Raw genomic sequence first — 27,665 nt, 5'->3', positions numbered from 1 at the left:
AAAATTGTAAATTTGAAGGGGAATATTTCACATAAACTTTATAATATAACCTAGTCTTGGGATCTCGTAATTAAAAAGAGAAGGTAAGCTGGCTATTAGGAGTATGTAATAAGATAGAAGAATAATTTGGCAATCCGAGAAAAGAAAAGGCTTTTTTCAATTGGCCTTTTTTTCGCTTTAGAGCTTTGTCAGGAGACACCAGAATCAATAATATACCCACGCAACTCCTAACTTCAATGCATCTCAACTTTTCATTATTTTTCATCAAAGAACGTAAACCATTAAAAATTTAATTGCTTTTAAGATTCTTCCCAACACTACCCTTGCTTTTCTTCTTCAAAATCATATATCCTTTTTTTTTTTTTTTTTTTTTTTGGTAATCGGGTATCCGAGCCAGTCTACACGTATTTCAACTAATCTCTAAGGTCCATTAAACACCCTACACTAATTTTCGGGGTCTTTTGAACACCCTACAAGCTCAAAGAAGGACCAGACAATCCACAATAAATGGTTACAAGATTTGAATTCAATAACTCAAGGAAAATGGAGTAAACCTCTTTGAACGTTAGACCAACCTCTTAAGGTTAAATATTAAATTAGCCCCAGGGTTTGAACTAGGAACTCAAGGAAAGACAGCAAACTTCCTTGACCGACAAGCCAACCTTGGGGTTAAACATTAAATTAGCCTTAAGGCTTGAACCCATAACTCGAGAAAGCACAGCAATCTTGACCGGTTAACCCTTTAGAGTGCGCTTGGTTCAGAGAATGTTGGATTATTGGAAAGTTAGATTACCTTAAAGATTACTGAGAATTTTTAGGAAAATGTGTTTGGTTAATTGGAATAAATTAGTAGGTATGTTTTTTTAATATGCTTGGTTGGGAGGAATAAATTGGTGGGTATGTTATTTAAATTACTGAATTGTCCTTTAATTAAATATTATTTTTTTAATATTGATTATTATAACCCCTTTGCATTTAAAAACTTAGCAAAAACAACCCCATAATAAAAGTTTAGAAAATTAACAGAGCACCCCCACCAACCCAGCCACTGCTAACGGCGCACAAAAGCAGGAAATGACCTTCGTGCTCCGTATGACCATTTTCAGCCAGAGATTTGGCCGGCAATGGCCAGATCGTGATAGATCGGGTAGTTAACAGTCATCGATCTGGTCGTTAACGGTCGATTCGTCAATCTGGTCATCAACGGCCAGATCGATGGCCGTTAACGGTTATAGACGTGGCTGTTAACGGCGATCAATCTGGTTGTCAATAGATAGATTTGTCACGATCTGGCCATTTTCGGCCAGATCTCTGGCCGAAAATGACCATATCAGCACACGACGGCCATTTCCTGCCTTCCATGTGCCTTTTTAGTGGCGGCGACTGCTAGCCGCGGCGGTGACTGCCGACGGCAAACGGCCGCAGGTGGGTGGGGGTGGTGGCTTGGGTGGGCTGTAATTTGTTTTGAATTTAAAGATAATTTTGTCCAAAAGGTTAATTTATTAAGTTGAAATAGTAAAAGCAACATTCATGTAAATAAATTTAAACATAAGGGCATTATTATCCTAAAAATTTATTAATAAGGGATGGAATTGTAACAAAAATAATTATCTTAATAATCTTTATAAAATTAAATGAGAACGCCGTCTGTGGGGATCGAACCCACGACCACGTGGTTAAAAGCCACGCGCTCTACCACTGAGCTAAGACGGCTGGATAAAATCATGTGATATCACCAAAGTGAAAACTCATATAGCTTCCAGTCTTTCCATGCTTGTCCATCTACTACATACTCTGATATCATTGATGGTGTGAAACTCCTTTTGTTCTATAAACAAATTCACAATATGCGGTACCCAGTTTTTTCTATTAAATGTCCCACTTACAATTTACAATTACTCCATTTTCATTTCAAAATTAATTAAAATAAAGAAATTTTGTGGCATTCTCTTTAATAAGAGTGATACTACACTCACAACACTTTTAATTAATTTTCTCTCACAAATGCTACATGTCAATTCATATAGATCCTGTCTGTCCAATAATAGGTCCCGCCTGATCAAACCAATCACAAACTCCCACATGGGATTAGTGAGAGGGGTTTATTAGGTTAATATTATTGCTTTAATAATCCACCCTCACTGCCACAACCCACAACCCATCAATCAATATTCAATATTGAGTGCACCAGATGTTGGAGTCCATATCAGCTTCAACAAAACAAGACTCTCCTGCAAAATTCATGAAACCTAAATCAAGATTATCAAAAACACCTTAATATATGTGCTACAAATATGCATCAATTTTTTTAATCGATCTAAATTTTGCATTTTATTCTACTCCATCTAAATTTCAAGTGCTGTAGTAATAAAATATTCCAGCTGTAGTAATGGCCACAGCTGCTGTAGATATCAAAGGTGGCAGTTCAAATTAGTACATTATAATGCTCATATTCCACAGCTGTAGATACCTCTGCATTTACTTGATTTTTATATTTTCCGTACAACATTTAAGTTCACCAATTGTACAACAAAACTGAAATCGATTGCTAAGTTAAATACTTAGCATGATCTCCCAAAATTGACACGGAAAATGAATCTGGCTGCCGTTGAGAATATAGGGTAAGACAAGCAGAACCATCCGTTCAAAAGACTAAAATGTGCGATCAGACCTGAGGGGTGCACCTTGTTGACCAATAAGTGACATGAATTTTCCATGTACATAAAAAAAAAAATGCAGAGGAAATAATTAAACAACAAAGAGTATTTAAATAAATCCTACAAGATATCGCTAGCAAAATTATTTTTAGCACTCGATTCGAACAGCCCCACTCTCTGATGAAATGAACTTGGGTTTTATAAGAACTTGTTTCATGCACTGGATGATGTCTCCAATCTGGAAATCATTCCAACCCTGGATCACAAGTCCACACTCGTTGCCCTTGTCCACTGTCTCCACATTCTGCTTCTCCCTCTGGAGGGATGTGCAACATCCTTCAAATAAAACTTCCCCACTTCTCAGAAGCCTCATTGTTGAAGATCTGCTGACACAACCATCAAAAACTCGACAGCCAGCAATTTTCACATCGGCAACCTTTGATCTCCTTCCTTTAAGCACAAAGGTAGACACTACCTCAGCCTCCCCAGCAATCTGGGTTTCAAAAGTCCCAGGGGCCTTGTCTACTATCAAATTGCCAATATCCTCCAAAAGGTGATAAATCACTCGGTGCACCATTATCTACATCCAATCAGATACAAATACACTAGAAAATAAATTCCTCAAGTTTTCCAGCTTAAGTTCCTCATCTCAGAATTAAGAAGAGTTCGGACTTAGCAACAGAAATCAAGTACCTTTATACCAGCTCGAGTTGCTTCGTGACTGAGAGAAGTAGGTGGACTCTTTATGTTGAACCCAATTATGCATGCACCACAGGCTTGTCCTAAGTCAACATCAGACTGAGAAATAGGCCCAACACCAACATGGACTACATTCACGAAAACCTGATAGTGAAATTAAGGAATGAGAAAGAGCAACAAGATCAGTAAGAAGAAGCAGCATTAGTTCTTGCACGTGTAAAATGCCAAAGGGTATTTTGAAGTTCGGTGTCTTCCTAAAGGCCCAGGTTTAAGAGTAATGCCAATTGATTAACCCAACAGTGATCATCAATAAAAACAACAGAATTACAACTAGTATTTTGCAAACAAGTGAAAAACGTAAAAACATCAAGTCATTTGTATGAAACAATATTTTATCATACCTGGGGACTATTTAAAGTCTTCAAAGCATCAGTGACAGCTTGAACAGTTCCCTGTACATCTGCTTTCACAATTACTGGTAATTCAGCCCTCTTAGGTGCCTCTTCCGAAGGTTCCAAAATTTCAGTCCTCTTCTCATCAATCTTTCTAAGCCTATCTTTCTCAAATTTCCCTTTCCTCCCCAAACTAAGCATTCTAGCTCTCTCCTCAGAATCCACAACAATTATATCATCACCGGCCATTGGAAGCCCCCTTAGGCCTTCAATCTCAACTGGCATTGCTGGTCTTGCCTGTTCTGTCAACTTCCCTACCGTATCCCTAAGAGCCCTTATTCTGCCCCACTGACAACCCACAACCACAAGCTGCCCACAACACAAAGTCCCTGCCTTTACTATTGCAGTAGCCAATGGACCTCGTCCTTTGTCAAGTCTTGCCTCTACTACATAAGCTTGGGCAGGCCCATCAATTCGTGCTTTTAGATTCATCATTTCAGCCTGAAGAAGCAAAGTCACCTCCAAATCATCCAATCCAGTTTTCTTTAAGGCTGAAATTTCAACCACCTGAACCTTCCCACCTAAGTCCTCCAGCTCCAAGCCCGCTGCACCCAGCTGAGTCTTCACCCTCTCTGGGTCAGCAGCTGGTTTATCACATTTGTTGATTGCAACCACAATTGGTACATTAGCTGCTTTCGCATGGGCCATGGCCTCAAGAGTTTGTGGCATCACTCCATCATCAGCAGCTACAACTAACACAACTATATCTGTGACTGCTGCACCTCTTGCTCGCATTGCACTAAATGCAGCATGACCAGGGGTGTCAAGGAATGTGATAGATGCTCCAGAAGGCATGCCAACAACAAAAGCACCCAGATGCTGAGTTATGCCTCCAGCTTCCTTGGCTGCCACTGATGTTTGACGTAGAGCATCCAAAAGGGAAGTTTTACCATGGTCAACATGACCCATGACTGTTACAACTGGAGGCCGTGGTTGAATATCTGAACCTTCGTTGGCGTGTACCCTTCTTACACTGAAGCCAACTTCCTGCAAAATCGTTCACACTAAGGTTTCTCAATTCAACCAAATTTTATCCTTCAAAATCTACTAGGTTCAAACTATAAAACACATTAAGTAATTATAAACACATCATGACATAAAAGCATATATATTGGATGGATTCTGCCGGCAATCTTTGATGAAACCCATACATAAATTTTGGTGGGAACTAAGTCTTAAGTATGGGTCAAAACACGGTAACCTGATTTATCGAAACTATTTCTTAACCACTAACTAATTTCAATCCCATGGTGTTGAGAGGAAAATTAAAAGTAGTTAATTTTAATGCAGACTCACCAACTCTCAACGCTATTGATTGATATAAATTAATGGCTCAAAAATAGTGTCAACAAATTAAGTTACAATATCCTACTTTCAATCTTCAAATGAAAATTCCTAATAATCGTCATTCTAGTATTAATGTAGTACGAAAAGAATTACACAATTATTTGCATCCAAGAAGAGAGAGAATACCATAGCAACCAGCTCTGCGACATCAATGCTTAGGGGGTCAAACTCTGACTGAACCTTTTCCCCGACATTTATAAGAATATCCTGCAGAGTGGCTATTGACTGACCAGCCTGCTTCGCAAGCTCAATAATTGTCATGCCTTCAAATATATTGATTGGTTTATCTTGCAAAAATTTTGCAGGCTTTTTCGGTTTAGGAGGCACATATGCAGCTTCAACAGGTGGTTTCACATTTGTCCTTTTCTTGAACTTTCCTTTTTTCTCTCTCTTGGTTGTCTTTAGATTACCTGACTCTTCATTTCTTCTTCTAGCCAAGAGTTCTGGGCTTGCATGAAAGCACCTAAATAAGATCATGAAGTAATTATTTAATCTAAACATATAGGGAAAAAAAGACTATTAAATAACAAACGAGTTCTAAGGCAATAAATCTTACTAAACTGTTCTCAAATTCCATGCACGAAAATTCTTACCATCAAATGATGATAATAGTCAAAATTTTAAATTAACAAGTTATTGACCGAAAGAATAATAATTAAGAAAGTCAAGCAGCGGTTTAAGATGTACTATATTAATCCTGTAAGCAAAAGAATAATAGATTGTCAGGAGCCCCTGCACAAGGCTTTTCAACTGAAATTAGGCGAGTTTTCCCCCATTTGCTGTCTTTTATTATTAAGGAAAAAAGAGATTGCAAAAGTCCACTAATTTTAATATTTTATCCTATGAACAAATGGATTCAGCTCAACTAAGCATACCTTCATCATAAAACATAAATCCAATAGGAATTACAATTAATGTTACTTTGCAATAAATCTCTAGGGAAATGACAAAGAAGTTGTAGATGGGCATAGCATTCCCTGGACAAACATACCGTATTGGGTGCTCTTTTGCCAATACTTGACTGTAAGAAGACCTTCGTAACAATGAGCTGAAAGAGAAATCTGCTAAATAAAATTTGAGTTATTAATGCACAAAATCGTAGAAACCAAATTTCCTATCATATGTGAGCATATGCATCAATATTTAAGTTTTTACAATACTAGAAAATTACTGTATATAATTGAAACAAGCTACTATTGTGAAATAAATTTCACACTTAAAGCAAGCTAAATGAGGATAAAGCATATTTTAACAAAATTATAGTTTAAATCCAGAATGAAATGCCCACTAAATCTTTCTTCTTTTCTCAAAATGCAACTCTTTCTCTCTCTTACCGTCTATTCTGTAACAATGGTTTTTTTTTTTTTTTTTTTTGTTCTGCTCTCACTAAATGTTAGATGTGAACTGTATCTTCATATTTATTTAGAATGCCAGATTCTAGGTTTAACCGCACACAAAGCTTTAAATTATTATGTCACTAATTGTTTTATCATTGTTACAATATCTATACATATAGGGTTCTCCAGTGATATCAAATTGCACAACCACACTCAACCAAATTTGATTGAACAAAAACATAAATTGGATACATATTTGTCTATCTGAAAAAACAGTAAGGAACAGATTTTACCTGATATAATTTAGCAGAAGTAGAAACTGACCCCGCCAAAGCTCTGGTACGAGTACCATGAATACTCTACAGAAACAAGTTCCAGATATACAGAGATTTGATTCTCAGTTATGTACAATACTTATAAAATCTGAATCACATTAACCGCAGACCAAAAGAATCAACTTTATAATGAGGAAGCATATTAATAAACCAGAAATTAAAAAAAAAAAAAAAAAATTACCTTTTTAGAAGCTCTCTCCAAGCCATATGTGAAAACCTAGTGAGGGATTTCGGCTTCCATTAATTAGAGTGATGATTTTGATTGAGCAGTTTTTGGGTCCTGTTTCGGTGAATTTTTTGAGTTTGGGAGTGGAAGAGGAAGAAGAGGTTTAGGATTTTTGCCCAACGTGCGAGTCGTCTTGATTAATGGATGGGTCGGGCTACCTTGCCTCTCTATTAACCGACCCGAAAATTTGACCCGGTTTAATTCTTTCCTTCACTTTTGGATTAGGGTACAAACTTTAAAGAATTTTGTATGGATTCGATTAATTTTTTCTTTGGAGTGAATTTTAAAATCAAGTTTAATTTTTTTAAAAAAGACCAAAACCTTTTTTTTTTATAAAAGAAATAAAAAGAAATTAGCAAATGTAAAAATTAAGAAATAAAGAAAGTTTTAATACTTATTTTGATAATTTTTTAATTTTTTAATTTTGTAAACTATTTAATTATGTATTTACCTTCATAAAAAGTTAAATCTAACTCTAATTAACTTTTCATTATACTTTAATTAAACCATTTGTAACTTTTGTTTACTCGTTACAAAAATCTGAAAAGTTTGTATCCCAATTCATTATATTTCTATTTGCTAAAATCAAAGAAAATGGATTAGGATGGTTATTGATTATAGGTTTTACTAAATAATAAAAAAAAAAAATTGATTAAATGTTAATAAAAATAATCTTTAATGAATGCTATTCATGCAAATTAAACTAATTTAGAAACCCAATCTTGAAGTTGGACATGATTTTATTGGGCCAACCCAATCAAAGAAAATGGATCTGGGCTGGGTAAGTTGGATTTTTATTTGCCTTCTATACTTGTAAAAATTAAAGCTTGAAGATGTAAGTAGAAATTAGAAAATTGATAGTACATCAGGGTGGTTAGTCCATCAGTTTGCAACTAGGCTAAGTAGTTTTAATTAAGAATGTAATGGTATTTGAAATCTTCAACTAACCCCTTAAAACATTATTTGACAATCAACTTTAGGTAAGATATATATTAATTAGCTAATCATAATTAAATCTGTTAATTAGCAGGAAACCAACCACAGTTACTTATATTATCAACCTTTCAATTCTACCCAATAACATATTATTTTTCAAAACTAATTTACATTATTATTTATATAAAAATTGGCATCCAATACCAGACACCAAATGAAAAATACTCTCTACCCATGGAGGACTCCATATATGATTTGTCCAATACTGTATAGAAATATATGATTAATATTTCTATTTAAAAATAAAAATATATTATTTAGATTGACTTGATCAAGAGATAGGAAGTGTTGTAGTTGGTGGTCAAGACATCAAGAAAGACTTTGAAAAAGTATTGCCCAAGTGGAAGTGGGAGAATTTGGTCTTTCTCCTCATCACTAATGTTTCCATTTTGGCTTTTATTATGTGACCTTAAACTTATACCACTTTTGCCCTACATTATTACATTTTGCCTTTTCCTAATCCTACCTGCATTGACTGTAACAACAATGTTTTATTAATATCTCATTATGTATAATAAATTTAAAAAAAAAAAATAGTTTTATTTTAAATTTTCATAATATGTATAATAAATATTACCACTTTAATATTTATTGATAATAATATTGTTCCATATAATTATAATTTTCTTTGACGTTGTTTAAAAGTGATATAATAACATTATTGTTAATATTCTTAAATATACATCCATTGCAATTTAACAATAAAAAATGTTAAAATAAAAGAAAAAAATATTTATTGTGATTATGACAATAAATTTGAGAAACAAATATTTCCTTTTAAATATTTATATACACAAAGAGTGGACAAAGTCTAAGAATTTAATAACCGACTTAGTATAAAATTTAATTGTCATTTCAATGTAATTATTAATTAAAGATTAATAAAAAATAGTTGTGAATTCAGAATTGTGATGGGGAAATAAAAGTAGGGAGAGCGGCGAGAAAGGTTGGTAGAAAATACATGGCAACCAACAACACTAGGTTGATTAGTCAATGTTTAATAATTTCTATTGTTCTCTAATAATTCAAACTCTGGTAACCCAGAAACCGTGTGCTCATCCCCATTTTTAAGTTATTATATCCTAAATTCTATGAAACATTATAAACTTTGTAAATAATTTTATAAAATATGAAAACAATTTTATATTACTATTCTATATCATATCCTATCTTGAATTATTGATATCAAATCCATATATGGAACCTAGCTAGGCGGTAGATAATAAAATAAAAATTAGGGCGAACGACATGTACATACCCAAAGTTTACTGTAATGACAAGTTGATACCCAAAAGGTTTTGAAACGACAAATAGGTACCTTCTGTCATATTCTGTTAGTGAGTTTTGTTTATTAATAGTGAAAAGACTAAAATGCCCTTCAAAGTTTCAATTTTTGTTTTTTATAAATTTAAAAATTTCTAAAAAACCCCCTAGGTTTGCTAATTTAATTAAACACCCCCATATATAAAAAGTTTGTTAAATGACAAAAACACCCCCACCACCCCAATGCCAGATTCCGGCCACCATCGCCGGAATCTGGCCGGAAAACTGCATTACGACACAGATCCCCATCGGATCTGTGTCGTTAAAGTGCCGATGTGGCCTTTTCAGCCAGATCTGGCCGTCAAGCAGCCAGCCAGATCTGGCCTTTTCCGGCCAGACCGTGGCTGATCTGGCCGGAAAAGGCCAATCTACTTCCAGATCTGGCCGTCGACTTCGCAGATGGAGTTTTGCGGCGTCGACGGCCAGTCTAGCCGTAGCTGGCCTTTTCCGGCCAATCAGCCACGATCTGGCCGAAAGGCCAGATCGACGCGTTACGACACAATCCACGGGTCTGTGTCGTAACGCAACTTTCCGGCCAGTTTCCGGCGGTGGTGGCCGGAATCTCGCACTTGCCGGTGGGGGTGTTTTTGTTATTTTATAAAACTTTTATATATTGGGGTATTTGTGAATTTTGTAAACTTGGGGTTTTTTGAAATTTTTAAATTTATAAAAAACTAAAATTCAAACTTTAGGGTATTTAGTCTTTTCACTATTAATAAACAGTAATAAACAGAAATCACTAACAGAACTGACGGAAAGTACCTATTTGTCATTTCAAAACCTTTTGGGTACCAACTTATCGTTACGATAATCTGGGTAGTATAAGTCGTTCTCCCTAAAATTATTAAGTTTAATATTGAGATGATATATACTATTATTAGTGCACTCAAAAACTCATTGATAAAAGGAGTTGTATGAGCTCTTGACATGATATATACTAGTCAAATCCTTATATAAATCTCATAAATACTGTTTTAGTTGTTAGTGTCAAAATTATAAGTAATTAAAGAAATATAGTATTGAATATAGCAATTTCTATGACGACAACCAGTACGCCAACATTACCAATTACTAGTGTCAAAATGTCAAACCTAAGAAGAAGTATAATATTCATATATACAAACTTGATAATTATTATATTAGTTTTTCATTTATCTAAATAAAATGTTATTTATTAGACTGTCATACATGATGTAGTTTCATGAATGTAACTTAGTGGAGAGAGCCAACAACTACTTTTTTTTTTTTTTTGGTTAACTCTTCTTCATTAAAAATAAATCCTAAATAATAGATCCTAAACTACGTTTTTCTATAATGTAATACCATAAAAACTTAGGAAAACTCATAATATACTAACGTAAGATTGAAAAGTATCAACCATCCTTGGGTGACCAAATGATTGAATAGAAACTCTTGAGTTATTGCCCAAGAGGTTCGGAATTCGATTTATCTCAGTTATTAATAGAGATGGTCACTGAAAATTTATCTGACCGTTAACTTTATAGCCCCAAAGATTAATTAAGTTATACGCAAACTGATTCTAATACCTTAATAAAAATGTGTCAAGGAGGAGGGCAAAAGAAAAGTGAAGGACAAATGCCAACGATATACGTCATAAAAAAGTGAGAGGATCGTCATTTGATTTCATTTGAATTGTGGTAGCTTTCAACCACTAAACATTTTTCTTAATTCTCTACCTACCACACACACACACACACACACACACACACACTATTCTTCAGAAGTTCTTCTCTTTTATCTTTTTCTCTTTTCTCCTTTCCTTACCAAACCCTTCCTTCACCATCCCCTTCTTTTCTTATTATTCTAATCATCATTTTCATTTTCATTTTAATTCTATTTCTATTTCTATTATTGTTTTTTTTTTTTTTTTTAATCTATCGGACCCACGTCGTTTCAATTCTATTATATATTATTAGTATTAAAACATCCCACTACATTAAGGCCCTTTCATATCTCACCATCAACATTTCACATCCTATTAGACTTTTTTTCATAAATACATCTGTGTCAATTTTTTATTTTTCTTAGAAACTTAAGATATTTTTTATTATTTTTACTGATGTTTTGTTTTTTTTATATTCGAGGTGTTCAAACCAACTTATGTACACCTCAGTTAATCTCCGAGACTTATTGAACATCATACAAATTTAATATTCTAAGTAAACCATAAATGTGGTAGGTGGTTTAAACATAAAAAGTCAATTAAATAAGCAAATCTTATTGCCTACTAGACCAATCCCTTGGAGTTCTCATGTTGTGTTCACTTTTCAATTTCCACTAAATGGAAATGACTTCACTTTTATTTGGTTGTTTGATGATGGATTTCAGCAGGAAATACAAAATCTTCCAAATTAAGCTTTTGACTTGTTGAGATTAAATTTTTAACTTGTCTCATTCACTTGGTTGGTGAGAATGTTTTAAATATTCAGTAATTGGGCACCGCCCTATTTCTCCTCTAATATATTATCAATTTGTGCATCAATTTGCACTCTTTTTAGCTCTAACTCAATTAAAGAACACTAAGTCATCTTAATTAACATAACTACTAAAGTGGAGTTTAAATTAATTTTATCTCATTTAATGATATTACTTTTTTTTTTTTTTGATAATGGGGTGTCTGAATCACCTTAGCTAATCATCGATGTTCAATGAATACCCTACAAACCCAAAAGACTAGGTAAGACACAGAGGGTGTTTGTCTGAGCTTATGAAAATTAGCTTATAAGCAACAAGTGCTTATAAGTTAAAATTAGCTTATAAGCATTTGAAATTTTAAGCAATTACATGTTTGGTTAAAGTACTTATAAGTGACTGATAAGTAGTTGACGTGTTTGGTAAAATGTGGCTTATAAGTACATTTTATTATAAAATGACTATAAAAGGTACTATATTAAATAAGGGTATACTATGGAATTTTAAAATTAAACAAGGATAATGTGGTAATATGCTTGGTCAAACTAACTTATAAGCAGAAAAAAAAAAAAGTACCTCCCCCCCAACTTATTTTTTTTGGCTTATAAGCTCAAAAAAGTTATAAACAAACATGTCAGCTTAATTTTGGAGCTTATAAACTAGTTTGACCAGCTTATAAGCTTAGACAAACACCCCCACAATGTTATTGTGGTAGGTGACCCTAATGTTTGAACCCAAGAATTTAAGGAAGAGAGCAAACCTTCTTGACCGCCAAACTAACCCTTTGGGGTTATTTAATGATATTATTTTCCCAAACTGGTATTTTACCAATGTCTAAATGTTTAATTATCAAAGTGTAAATGATACTTAAATCTCCTAATTACTGAATTTGCTAGCTAATGAAAGTGCCACGTTTTGTATATAAGAAGCACAAGCAATGGTAATCAATAATGAAAGGTCATGGAAATGAATTTGGTTCCCCTGGCGTTTTCTAGAGTGTTGCAGGATCATGATTTAACTAGCAGTGTCCCAACAAGAAGGAATAATTAAAGGTTTTTTATAGGTTGAGGGAGCCCTACTTGTACAAATAAACTTAAAAGGATGCAATCAAGGTCAATAAAATTTAGCTTTCAAACATTTGACAAAATTGAAATTGAATATAAAGGTTGATGATCTCACCTCTAAGCTCAGTCCTTGTGCAAAAGGCTTCTGAATCAACTCTGGCAATCGGCAAATAGAAGAAGAATGTAGTTGAAAACAGAGTATTAGGTGTAATGTCGTAAGTTTTGAGTAATTCTTTGCTCTCTGCTTTCAACGTATAGATTGGAGAATTCTCACCTAAATTTGGCACCCAATATTTTATGAGAGCAGCAAAAATTTTTGGTATCTTCAATGAATGGCATAATTTCAATTTGATGCAATAAAAGATAGAAGACCAATGAAGCTAGGAAATTTGGGAGCGAAACAGTCAATAAAATGGAAATAACTAGATAGTAGAGAAGTGTATACAATCAATTAATGGCCCCAAAACGTGATTTTCTTCTAAAAATTATCTGTGGGTGACATTAACCTAATTACATTCTACAATTGGAGACAAAAAAAACACACTCATTGGGCTAGGCATAGAATCTAGTTGGTTGGTGAAGAAATGGTGTTTGTAATTTAGATTTCAACTTTCTATTTTCTATCAAGTAGCCAAATAAATAAAGTTTATGGGGATATTTAATTCTGAAGATAACAGCACCAAAAAATTTGTTTAAACGTAACATCACAATAAAAGAAACTATTGAATATTTTAACCAAAAATAAGATTTAAAAAAAAAAAAAAACAGTTACAATAAGCTAATAATCTCATCTTTCTTCTTCCTTTCTTGAAGGTTTCTGAAGCATATAACATACAACAGTTGAGTGTGAAATGTGTATAACATTCTTACACGTAACAACTGGATTCCCATTAACTACACATAAAAATTATATTTACCCAGCAAGAAATTCCCATTATCAATCAAAATTAAAAAAAAAAATTAAATAAATAAAAAAAGAAGGAAAAATTGAAATTTAATTTTCCTTTCTTTGTGCAAATAATAACATCTTTAAACATTTCGTTTCTGAGGGCGGCCTTAATTATTAATCGCCCCTAGATGGGCACCATGGGGTCATGTCCATTGGATAACTCCCCAACACCCTCAAGAACGACGTGAACTCCTGAACCTCAGCCAACGCGTTCTGTGCTCTAACCTCAGCCATCGACGCCTCAAAATCGACATAAAACATGTACTCGAAATGCTTCGCCGTTCCTACATTCGCGTCATCCACCAACCTGATCGGATGGTTCCTGTGCGGCCTTGATTCAATCTTCGTCAAACTTATGTTCCTGAAAGCGAACGCCGACAACACCTTGAATAATACGCTTGTTCCCTTATCATGCGCGAACACGATGCTTGTCTTGAATGGCCGATCAGTACGTGGAATGATTGGCTCACGTGCCAACATCACGAACCTCGTTACGTTACTCGAATCATCTTGAATGCCGTCGGCAAGAACTTGTAATCCGTACAGATCCGCGGCGCGTGCGGAGGCAATTGCAGCGGTGTCGCGGAGATTGTTGGCCGCTATGTATTCGGCCGCGCCGGCAGTATCGTCCACGGCCTCGCGTGCGACATTGAGTCCGAGTTTGGTGAGAGTGTGCTCACACTGAGCGAGTGCTTGAGGATGAGAGATGACTCGCGTGAGATACTCCTTTCTCACACCAGGTAAAGCCAAGAGACAATGATGAACCGGAAGCTGGACTTCGCCGACAATATGCAACCGGTGGCGGAGAAGGAGGTCGTAGTTACGGTGGATAGATCCGCCTAAGGAGTTTTCGACAGGTAAAACGGCTCGGTCGGCGATCCAAAGCTCGACGGCTTGAAACGCGACTTCGAACTGGTCACAAGGAATGGCTTCACAGTTAGGATAAGCTTTACCAGCGGCGGCTTCGGAGTATGCGCCTGGGACGCCTTGGTAGGCGACTCTAAGCTGAGAACCGTGCATCGGCGCCGGAGAGAGGTCGGTGATAGTGAGAGGCTTTTGAGGCGGCAGTTGTTGAGGAGGTTGGCTGTTGTTATGATTGATAGGGACCAAGTTGAGGTCAACGGAAGTCTTGTGGCCGTTGACAGCAGCGACATGATCGGCAGATTTGCCGATGGGTCCCTCTTGAGAAACAACTTTACTGGAGAGAATAGCACAGGAGCTTTGCCAGTCAGCACGGCTTAAACCGACGGCGTTAGGGAAGTTAACGGAATCGGATCTGTAAATACAACTGACCCGGGAGAATTGACGGGTCCGGGGAAGGGAAAGTGGGTTGTTGAGATGGTGGGAAGGAGGAGTGAGAGTCTGCATAATGGATTGAATAGTAGTAATTATATTAAAAATGAGAAAAAAAGAAAAGGAAAAAGTGAGGGGAAGAGAGAGAGAGAGGGAGCAGTTGAGTTAGCTTGGTGTTCTCTTGTAGAAGGGAACGTCAAGCTGAGAGAAAAGGAGGAGATGAAAGGGGTTTATATATTAAGAGAGAGGAGTAGACAAGTCTTTGGGAGGATGGTATGTGTGCGAAGGTGGTGGTTCGGTCAATCTCACACCTACCCCCTACCTCTCCATCTCTACGCTCTTTCCTTTTTATTATTAATTATTATATACATATATGACGTCGTTTAAAGCTTTTTAACCTTAAGATTCATTCAACTTAATTACTTAAGAGTTTATTTGAGTTTATGAAAATGGATAGTATTTAAGAAATTTTTGTTAATTATTTATTTAGAAAATATAAAAGAATTTTCTAGAATTAATTTATCAAAAATGATTTTAATAAACAAAAATAGATTAAGTCTAATTTATAAAAAGAGTGATGTTATTGGCTCCCTTATTTTTGAATAAACTTAGTGAAAAGTATGATGTTTAAGATTTTTCTTTGGTATTAGTAGTTAAGGGTTTTTCTTGTGGGTATCTTCTTACAAATTGTCTTTAATTTGGTGGCATCATTTTTGTTTCACACTTGTAACAACCACCCACGCGTGTTGATGTCAAAGGCTAAAACAAAACAAATTTAAGGTTGGTAATTTTAATAAGAGTAATGCTAGCCAATAATACATTTTCACAATTTTCTCTTACAACTTTAATGTGTTAACAGATTAGCACTATCATGTCAGTTGCCACCACATTCAAAGCACTACGAGAAATAAACAGTTGTTCTTTTAGAATGAACGATCATCCCTTATGAAGGAACAACTGTTCCTTAAGGAACAACGTTGTTTTTTTTCCTTCATAAGGAATGGTCATCCCGGTCATTCCTTCATAAGGAACGACTCCCTATGAACAAATAGTCGTTTCTTTGGCCTAATCAAAATCATTTTGTGTCTTGGGTGTGGTGAACTTACCGCGACAGTGTCAAATCAACTGTTACGTCAGTGTTGTAAGAGAGGTTTGTGAGAATATGTTGTTGGCGTAGCATTACTCTTTTAATACCAGTCTAAACTTTTTATGTTTAAGTCAATAAAGAAGATTACGAGATATATAAACACGGTTAACATAGTAATTTAACTTTTTTATATTGAGAAGTGACTAATTAAGTTGATACAATAGTATTGATTTCATTGAAATTGAAGTTGTTAATTAGAGTAAACAATTTTTTCCCATTCAAATAATAGTTTAATGACACTTTGTCACTAACGAACTTTTAAAATATCACTTTACTATCTAAATTTATATTTCGTTTCCGATTCTTATATCTTTGCGACCTTATATCACTATTATTTTCTTTCTCGATCATCACTTACAAAGAACCCTCAAACCCTACTCCCGTCAATCCCGCTAATTATCGACAATCGAGCGATTATGATTTTTGTAGTCATCCTTCCCAAGTCAAATTCCAATCAATCACAACCACCAAAATCTAATTTTTCATCACCAAAAGACTAATCAATCTTTTCTCTTTAAAAGCTTCAACAACCTGAACCGAGTTTACTCTTTATCTACTATCTGAATATAAATTTAGATAATAAAATAGTATTTTAAAAATTTTTAGGTGAAAAAGTGACATTAAATCATTATTTGGGTAGGAAAAAAATCTTTAACTCGGTTAACTATCATAGATGCATGTGATGATTCCAATTTTGTATAAAAATTCGTAGATTTTATCTCCAATCATACTTTGCTCACGTTTAAAAGTTCCTAATACTTTATACAACCTGCGCTATTTTGGCGTATTGCACTCAGATTCTTCAATTTTATATCCCTAAGGTAAATCAACTTCAATTAACATAAAATAAGTTATATTTATTTTGTTTTTCTTCAAAAAAGAGATGATGAGGCCCCAAACACAACGCGACCATTTTCTCAATGGTTGGCACCCATAAGAATGAGCCACTTGGCACGTTCCATTCCAATCAAATCAAAAGCACGATTTGGCCCATTCCCTTTATTATAATTGTTTTTATGGCCAAGCAACTTACCCATACCTAAGATTTGTCAAAACGATAAGTTGATATTCAAAAAGTTTTGAAACAATAAATAGGTACCTTCCGTCATATTCTGTTAGTGATTTTCGTTTGATAATAGTAAAAAGACTAAAATGCCCTTGAAAGTTTAATATTTTAGTTTTTTATAAATTTAAAAATTTCTAAAAAACCCCCTAGGTTTGCTAATTTCTAAATACCCCAATATATAAAAATTTTATAAAATAACAAAAACACCCCCACCACCTGCAGTGCCAGATTCCGGCTACCACCGTCGGAATCTGACCGAAAAATTGCGTTACGACACAGACCCGTTGGATCTGTGTCGTAACGAGTAGATCTGGCATTTTTCGGCAATATATGTGGCTGATCTGGCTGGAAAAGGCGATGGCCAGATCTGGCCGAAAAATTGTGTTATGACACAGACCCGTCGGATCTGTGTCGTAACACGATGATCTAGCATTTTTCGGCCAGATCTAGGCTAGATTTGGCTGTCGAGGCTGAAAAAGGCCAGACGTAGAACTGGCCTTTTCTAGCCAGATCCGTGGCGGATCTGGCCGGAAAATGCCAAATCAACGTGTTACGACACAGATCCGACAGGTCTGTGTTGTAACACAATTTTTCGGCCAGATTCCGGCGGTAGTGGCCGGAATCTGGCACTGCGGGTGGCGGGGGTGTTTTTGTTATTTTATAAAAATTTTATATATTGGGGTATTTAGTCAAATTAGCAAACCTAGGGGGCTTTTTAGAAATTTTTAAATTTATAAAAAGCTAAAATATTAAACTTTCAAGGGCATTCTAGTCTTTTCACTATTATCAAACGAAAATCACTAACCGAACATGACAGAAGGTACCTATTTGTCGTTTCAAAATTTTTTAGATACCAACTTGTCATTTAGGCAAACCTTGGGTATGTTCTGCCTTGTTTTTATTTATTTCTTAGCTCTCAATTATTATGGCAAATAATTTATTTTGTGAGGTCCACTTTCCAATTTTTGTTTATCATTGTGATTTGTACTATAATCATTGTCACATTTACATCTCTTAACATAATGAAAATTATTTGCGTAATCATCTTTATCTAATAACACTTAATTTTGAATTTCATTTACCTTTTTTAGGATGAATTTCGGAATACTTCTCAGTTCTCAGATCTTTGGCTTTTTTTTTCCTCTGCTTCAATAAAAAAAACTATAATCGGCAGATTAATTATTCTATAACAACATTATAAATATTAATTTCGCAAATATCTAGTTGCAACTAATATTTTTTCATTTAAATTGTTAACGTATATTTGTTTTGTTTGTTTAATTGCTTTGGTGGACCATAGATGGTGATATTTTTGTTGTGTTTATGTCAAAATTATGTATACAATATATAAGTTTAATTTAATCAAACTATAGATCCCAGTTATGAGCATACAAAGGAAATATAGATACGAAAAAACGAAGACGTTTAATTTGGAAATTAACCCACAAATTTTGAGTGATATTATCATAATAAGTAAGGTTAATTAATAAACCTGTGGCTCACAAAACAGTTGGCCTATAATTAAATCTTATACTCAACTTAATCTAAATTAATGGGTGATTTTCTTTAAATAAGACTTAACTTACTTTTTGTTTACACAAATTTGTACCCTCCTTTAAGGGTGTATTTTGATTTTTATATTTCGTAAAAGCACTTCTTTACTTAATTCATTCAAAAAGTATAAAATTTAAAAAAAAAAAAAAGCTCATTTTCAAAAAATTTAAAATAATTTTGGTTCATCTAAACATTTTCTTGTCAATATTTTATTTAAAAACACATCAAATAGATTAAACAAAACAAATATATATATATAATTCTCACAAGAAATTCTCGAAATCTGTGTATTTTTATATTTATTTTGTATTGGGTTGGTTATATAGAAATAGAAAAGTTATATTTATGTTATATATGTGTATTTTGGTGATTCAGTATGTGGTTTTAAGTTTGTACTGATTTGTGTGGGTTCGATAAATTGTGTTAAGTACATTGGTTAGACAAAACTTATAATTGAAATCATATTTTCCTAGGAAACAAACAGGAGGTGGGCGGTTATAATATAATAATTTTTGCATGCAAATAAGTTTGGTGGAAAAAAGCCAAGAAAAATGTTATGGGAAAACAGAAGAGAGGTTTATTGTTGTTTGTTTCCATGGAAAAATGTGTGATACCAACAAGAGAATGGGAATTGGGAACGTGAAAAATGATGATAATGTTAGCCTAAATATGTGGAGGACGATGTTTCTTATAATATAACCAACCTCGACTATATATTAAAAATTAACTATCTTATTTCTCGGATAAATTCGATAATATATTTTTGTCCTTTGCTTTTATTCTATGAAACCTCACAATTTCAAAAGAATAGCGATTGAATGAGTTCATGTTCATTCAACAGAAATAATTAATTGATGTGGTATATATAATAGCGTAAATACCAAACAAAAATATTACTCAAATTTATACATTAATTTATATTCATTAATATATAGTAGGACCTCTCTACAATGACATTCTATATAGGAATAACTGCCATATAGTCATAAAAACTTTCGGTTCCAACTTAGGTCAGTTATAAATAAAAATTAATTTCATATTGTAATAAGTTATAATTTTTCTAGGTCCTATCTTGAGAACATAGTAATAATTATATACATATTACAAAAAACATATACTATTTTATCTAAAATGTTTAAATTGAAATAAAATATTTATCTAAAGTTGTCTGAGATAATGATTTATGTCTTAGAGTTGTTACCATATCATTTATCTTGCGAGTATATAATAAGCCACCAGCATGGACACTTTCTTGTTGAAGCCCAAATATTTTTAGCTCTCAAGCATGTTTAGAGCTTCTTGTCATGAAATTTTTGGTATTTATGTACTATCATACTCAAGATTATCTCATTCCTCTTCTTGTCTAGTTCTAGTAATGATTTCTTTTTCAGTTAAAACATATACGACTTGTTGCTCATTTGGATTACTGAGGAAGACATTAATATCCATTTGATTAGTAAAGTTGTCGAATCTGATCACTCAATTTTACAGTGATTCTTTGATATCCATTTTCGTACTATCCTAATACTACTAAAATAATGAATTGAAATCCTAATATTACTAAAATATGAATTATAAAATAAGAAATTAAAACAATAATTATTGTAACTATACTTTTATTAAATTATAATCTCCTTATAGTAATAAATTTAATTGATCATAATATTTCGGTTATAAAATGGTCCTACTATATTTATAAAAGAAAAATGATATCCTTACAAAGACAATACAAAGAGGGTTACAAAGTGACATTAGCGAGAAGAAAAAAACAAAAACAAAAAAAGAGAGAAAGAGAGAAATCATAAAGATAAAGGGTAAGAATTACTTTTGTATACCCTCTTTATTTTTATCTTTGTAAGATTAGTATTACTCTTTATAAAATTATAATATAAATCATATGACGTGACTGTTTGAAGTTGGAAAAAAAAAAAAAAAAAACTAGTAAATTTTATTGTTTGGCCAAATGAAATCACCTTAGACCTGCCTGCATCAGAAATGATTGAAAATTTGAAAATCAATCTTATACAGTTGTTGGTCAAGCATTAATTAATTATACCAAAAAAATAAAATAAAATAAAAGAACTTGTTTCCTGTAGCCTTCCATTAATCCATATACAGTATATATTCTTGTAATTAATTATTAGGTTATCACCTTCTAAGTACAGTACTTAGTTAATTAATTTGTTAATATTGGTAATGGTTGAATTATTCCCTCTTTAGTTCAATTAAATGCATCTATGTAAGGTCGATGTGAAGCATTCAACCCTAATTAATATAATAAATATTTAAACAGCAATTAAATATGCTGTAATTAAACTAAAGAAAAAACAAATTAAAGTTAGTTAATTATATTAATATATAAAAGGAAAGTGTCCTCTTGGGGCTGGCTATAATATAATTGGGTTATTATATAATATATATTATAGAAAATTTCAATCAACTGTGTCAAAACTTAGGCCGCCATTTAATTGGACGCATCATCACCTAAAATAGTATTATAATTTCGTCCTCTAGATAATATTTGACTTGACCAATATTTCTCAAAACTCATAAGTCATACCCAAAAAGGATATATTCTAAATATATTATATATATATATATATATATATTTTTTTAAGAAATAAAAAATGTTGAATAACTTCAACTTTACCCTACACAAGTGCATGCTAGCCTTTAATCTTTTGATAAAATGACACGGCAGTAATGAGAGAAGTAGGTGAGAAAGTATAAAGAAATAATTAAACAAATAAAACTTTAAAGGAAGAAGGAAGAAGGAAGGAAATTGGGTTCAATCCAACTACCACAGTTGATAATTTCTTGAGATTATAAAATTAATTTACTAAATTATAATAAGCTAACACGTTTTTAACAGTCGTATAATTTATTTATGTTTGTTTGTAAGTAAACAATAATCGTGCAACACGTGCATAATTGACTGGCCTTGTATTTATATATGCATAAAGACTGATAGTTGGTCTAAGTGTCTATGCTGACCTTTTCAATTTTTTAGCATATTTGTCTTTCTTTTATTTCAGAATGGATTCGGATTGGGTTTTTGGCAGTACATACTTTTAATTTTGATAATGATTTTATTTACGTTACTTTCAATAGTTGATTTTAACTCTTTTTTTCTTTTTTTTTTAATTACAAAAATATTCGAGCTAGTTTACGCACACCTTAACTAATATCTACATACCCTAAACTAACGATCAAATAAGAGCTTCAATGACTATCCCTATAAGTATACGAGGAGAAACCCAAACTCAGAATTTCTTGAGTATAACACTCGGCCACTCAGAGATAATTAACTGATTTTAACTTTATTTTAAGTGTTTTAATAAAATTGGGATATGATTACTTTATATAGTTGATTTAGATGTTTTTTTTTTTTTTTTATTTGGGGAAGTGAATTTAGTTCTTAAAATATACTTTTTGAAAGTTTAAAAAAACTAAAAGAAGACTAAAGCTAATTTTTTTTGAAAGGAAATAAAAAAATAACGAATTTAAAAATTAAAACCAAATGAAATTTTAATAAATTATAAAATTAAAAATTAAAGGAAAAGAATGATAGTTTTTTTTTTTTTTTTTATAATTGATAATTTTTATCATTTAATTTGTAAAAATAATAATATATATTTGTTCAATTATCTCTTTACTCTTATATAAAATTTGACGTAATCCAAAGTATCTGCTTACTATCTCTTAATTGAAGAATTTTGTAACTTCCATCCTCCTATTTCAATAGTCCGAAAATTTTGTACCTTAATTGATAATATTCCTTTAATTTTTTTCTAAAATAATGCATCATAAACTATGTAGATATACAAAGACGTACCGTATGAGTTGAATTATAAGTTTTAGGGTTTGTATATGTATAACAAGTTTCCTGTTAGTTTAACGAAATAAGCAAAATAATTAAGGCATAGAATCTAAATCAAACAAGCAAATTATGAAAGTAGATAATAATAATAATAATAATAATAATAATAATAATAATAATAATATAATGAAGAAACAAACAAAAGAGATAGAGACGTAGCGAACTTCTGAAAAAATTTGTTAAATAAAATATTATGAGGTTTAATCAACTTCATTCTGGTAATGCCCCGCAAGTTATATTAAACATTATTCTCAAGCTAAGCTATCGCACAAACCTAGCGTAATATTGTCTCTGCTGAATCAGATTTCTCAACTAATTAAGTAATCTAAATAATATTTAATATAAATTAATCAACATAAAATGGATATTCCACTTCTTATTCACTAATTATAACAGGTGAATTAAAAGCAAGCCACATGGGTTGTCACATGTTAGGCAGTTAATCTCATAATTATTTATCCTTTTTTATAATTAAATTTTATGGCTTGAGATCTAAAAATTTTTTATTTTATATTTTCGAATGAATATTATAAGTTGGTATATGATCACAACCCTTTATGTAAGATTTATTTATGAATATTTAAATTAAATTAATCCAAGGTCCCAAAGGATCTTTATAAAATCTCTTTAATATTTCCTTTCACATGATAATTCTTCTTTTGTGGAAATATTTTATGTAATAGTGTCTAAAACATCCAACAAAATAAATATAGTTTAGACGCAACGCAAATCTCTCCTATAAACTTGGATGTTTTAGATTCAGATTCGATGAGTTTTCTTTGTTTTTTTTTGTTCATATATATATAAACTAATTTGAAAATATAGAGCTGGATGTAAGGCATCAAATGAAGCTTCCACAATCTTAATTGCTTAAAAATAAATAAATTAGAATTAATCTACCTTTATTTTCAAGGAGGTTCATATATAGAGTTTAACTAATTAAATTTTTTATTTTGTAATGAAATAAAATATAGAATGATTAATCTCATAAACCACCGTTAGGTGACCTGATGATAAAAGCTCGTCTAAGTTTACATGGTCTCCCGAGTTTGAGTTTCCGTAACCTTAATTAGGGTTGTCACGGGAGCTTTTACTCAGCTGATAGTTCCAAGATCCCGGGGGATTAGTTGAAGTTTGTGTAAGCTGGTTCAGACACTAATAGTCATTAAAAAGAAAAAAAATTTCTCAAATTAATTTTGAAGTGCTTGATTAAAAATAATAATAAATAAAAATTATATATATATATATTTTTGGTGAATTAGACATTATGATTTGAATAGCTTTTTTATTATGATAATATTTGAGAAAGTGATTACATAGGGGGAATATTATTCCATTAAAAATAAGCTGAAGTTTAGTTTTAGAAATGGTTGAAAGTAACAGGGCATATAAGATCAAAGACTTTGAAGGAAGGCAACATTAAGTAAAGAGTATGATTGACATGGAATATTTTAGTATAGTCATTCTTTGGTATAAACTTAAAATTTGGACCTTTTTATTATTAATTGTTATTCAAAGTCAACTTTTATCATACATTTTAATAATATGTATTTTTAGGTATGTGAATATAAAAGTAGTTAAATAAATAAAATTTTGAAAGACTAGTTTATTGTATTGTAGTGGGTCTCCGAAATGCTCTCTTAAATAATGTGGTGTTTAGGAGAGATGATTATGATTGGATTTATTATTTCAGAAACTTATGAGTGACAATAATTTAAGCATTTTGTCATTTTAAAATCTAACGAGAGCAACATGACGTTAGTAAAAATTAAAAGATAAAAATAAAAAATAAAAAAATCTATAGTTTAATTTCATAGAAAATATTAATTCAAAACAATTGTTAACGAGTGAATTCTTGTCATATTAACAGTTTATATACAATATTGCTAGATATATATGATAAAAATAATACCATGTGCACTAATCAATTTGTACTAATCTAAGTATTAACATTGAAAATTTGAATTTTTTTTTTTGGGGAATTTCAAAATTTCAATGTTAGTACTTGGATTAGTATAAATTGATTAGTGCACATAATATTACTCATATGATAAATGTATCAAAACTTCAATAAAGGTGTTCTTGTGCATACTTCTATCCTTACACCCTGCCGAGATCTAGTGGTTATGTTTGCCCCACGTGCCGCTCTTAGCCTCTTACAGTAGATGACTTCTCTAACAAGCTCATCAGTGTTAAGTATGAGTGTTCAGACTTAAACACGGACGAAGCTGACTCAAATCTGAATTACAAAGGATTATACGTGTAATCCACCGTAACAACCATTGTCCGACAATGTGTATAAAAGGGAGGCACCACATCTCCTTTGGGGATGAATCATTTGTAAGAAAAAAAACCACTTAGAAAGAGTTTTAGCTCGTTATAATATCATTGATACAATTCCTAGATAGTAGATACACTTCATATATTTTTACAATAAAAAATGTTAGGAGATCGCGTAGTGAAAAATATAAATTCGAGATGAATAACATAAAAATAAGATCACACCACATAAAGAGACACGATATTTACGTGTTTCGGCGTAACTCGCCTACATCCACGGATGAAAGAAATCCACTATAGTTTCATAAACACGATATATAAGAGTACACAATACCATAAACCTGGTACATAAAACAAAGTGGAAACAAACATTGTTTCTAACCACGCTCAACTTAGTACTTAGAGTGGAAAACGATCTTAGTTTCTAAGACATTGTCCTCATGGTGTTTAATAACCCTTACATCAAATACTATGTGTTCTCACATTCTCTCATTCTCTCATAAATTTGAATTGGTTCTCACCCCTTATATTTATAGGTTGTATATGAGATATTATATTCCTAATAGGATTCATATTTCAATTCCTAATTTGACTCTCATAATTCTATTCATATTTAGAATTGTATTTTTTACTCAAGAGTTTTCCTAAAGACATATAATTTTATATGGGAACAAACAGGAAAACGAGCTACAATATCCCAACAATCTACACCTTGGCGAGTTTTCCATCACAACGATGAACATAACAAAGATAATTCTCCATCACCACAACATCAAGGTTATCCATGTCGAATTTTGATAGCATCCAAGTCGCATAGTAGCCATGTCGAATTTTGCCGCCAAGATTTGAGAACCACTCCACCAATAACTTAAACCTGTTGTAGTCCGTCTCTTATGTGCATCCACCATCTTGAAAGAACGCATCTCCCATGTTGCAACTTGGAGCTCTAATACCTCTTGTTTCGGAGATCGCACAACGAAAAACATACATTCGACATGAATAATATAATAATAAAATCACACTATACAAAGAGACACAATATTTACGTGGTTCGATATAACCTGCCTACATCTACGGATGAGAGAAATCCACTATAGTTTTATGAATACGATAAACAAGAGTACACAACACCATAAACCCGGTATATAAAACAGAGTGGAAACAAACCTAGTTTTTAACCACGCTCAACACAATACCTAGAGTGGAAACGATCCCAGTTTCTAAGACACTCTCCCCATGGAGTTTAATAACCGTTACATCAAATACCCTATGTTTTCACATTTTCACATTCTCTCATAACCTTGAATCAGTTCTCACTCCTATATTTATAGGTAGTATATGAGATATTTTATTCCTAATATGATTCATATTTCAATTCGTAATTGGACTCTCATAATTCAATTCCTATTTAAAATTGTATTTTTTATTAAAGAGTTTTCTCAAAGACATATAATTTTACATGGAAACAAATAAGAAAACGAGCCACAATATTCCAACAAAATATTACTGATAATGAGATGTACTAAAATATGATATGCCTTATTTAACGAGATATATTAGAAAACCAGGTGAAGAAAAAGAATAGTGAAAGAGTAGATCAGGAGGCCTTGAATTAGAACAAGCAGCAGAAACGATCTCTACCTATTAAGAAAGTTAGGAGAATTTTGAGTATAATTAAATAAAACCAAGAAAACGAACTCTTCATCCAATGAACCTTATTTCTTCTTTAGATTTATCACACAACACCCGCCNAAAAAAAAAGCAAACAAACACTTAGAAAGAGTTTTAGCTCATTATAATGTCATTGATACAATTCCTAGATACACTTCATATATTTTTACAATAAAAAATGTTAGGAGATCGCATAGTGAAAAACATACATTCGAGATGAATAACATAAAAATAAAATCACACCACACAAAGAAATACGATATTTACGTGGTTCGGCATAACTCGCCTACATCTATGGATGAGAGAAATTCACTATAGTTTCATAAACACGATATATAAGAGTATACAATACCATAAACCTAGTATATAAAACAGAGCGGAAACAAACCTAGTTTCCAACCACGCTCAACTCAGTACCTAGAGTGGAAATTATCCCAGTTTTTAAGACACTCTCCTCATGGTGTTTAATAACCCTTACATCAAATACCCTGTGTTCTCACATTCTCTCATAACCTTGAATTGATTTTCACTCCCTATATTTATAGGTTGTATATGGGATATTCTATTCCTAATAGGATTCATATTTCAATTCCTAATAGGATTCATATTTCAATTCCTAATTGGACTCTCATAATTCTATTCTTATTTAGAATTGTATTTTTTACTAAAGAGTTTTCTTAAAGACATATAATTTTACATGCGAACAAATAGGAAAACGAGCCACAATATCCCAACAATCTACACCTTGGCGAGTTTTCCATCACAACGATGAACATGACGGAGATAACACTCCATCACCACAACATCAAGGTTATCCATGTCGAATTTTGCTAGCATCCAAGTCGCATAGTAGCCATGCCGAATTTTGCCGTCAAGATTTGAGAACCACTCCACCTATAACTTAAACGTGTTGTAGTCCGTCTCTTATGTGCATCCACCATTTCGAAAGAACGCAT

The 27,665-nt window shown here is 32.5% G+C and overlaps 2 protein-coding genes and 1 non-coding gene across 3 annotated transcripts; all 3 read right to left on the bottom strand.

Moving 5' to 3' along the window:
* Window positions 1–1,641: 1,641 nt before the first annotated feature.
* TRNAK-UUU lies at window positions 1,642–1,713 on the bottom strand. Its single transcript has one exon. It is a non-coding gene; the product is annotated as a tRNA-Lys (tRNA).
* Window positions 1,714–2,643: 930 nt separating this feature from the next.
* LOC116129014 (translation initiation factor IF-2-like) lies at window positions 2,644–6,844 on the bottom strand. Its single transcript, XM_031414748.1, has 6 exons — window positions 6,817–6,844; window positions 6,147–6,216; window positions 5,282–5,618; window positions 3,758–4,795; window positions 3,351–3,500; window positions 2,644–3,237 (listed from the first exon to the last, which is right to left on the bottom strand). Exons 1-6 carry the CDS (start codon window positions 6,842–6,844, stop codon window positions 2,806–2,808), a joined length of 2,055 nt encoding a protein of 684 aa, XP_031270608.1. The 3' UTR covers window positions 2,644–2,805.
* A 6,793-nt stretch (window positions 6,845–13,637) lies between these two features.
* LOC116129048 (arogenate dehydratase/prephenate dehydratase 6, chloroplastic) lies at window positions 13,638–15,324 on the bottom strand. The gene has a single exon (XM_031414793.1). The coding sequence runs from the start codon at window positions 15,184–15,186 to the stop codon at window positions 13,933–13,935; it is 1,254 nt and encodes a 417-aa protein (XP_031270653.1). The 5' UTR covers window positions 15,187–15,324; the 3' UTR covers window positions 13,638–13,932.
* Window positions 15,325–27,665: the final 12,341 nt, after the last annotated feature.

The sequence above is a fragment of the Pistacia vera genome, unplaced genomic scaffold, assembly GCF_008641045.1.
Source record: "Pistacia vera cultivar Batoury unplaced genomic scaffold, PisVer_v2 Contig206, whole genome shotgun sequence".
NCBI lineage: Eukaryota > Viridiplantae > Streptophyta > Magnoliopsida > Sapindales > Anacardiaceae > Pistacia > Pistacia vera.
This window is presented reverse-complemented; position numbering and strand designations above follow the sequence as displayed.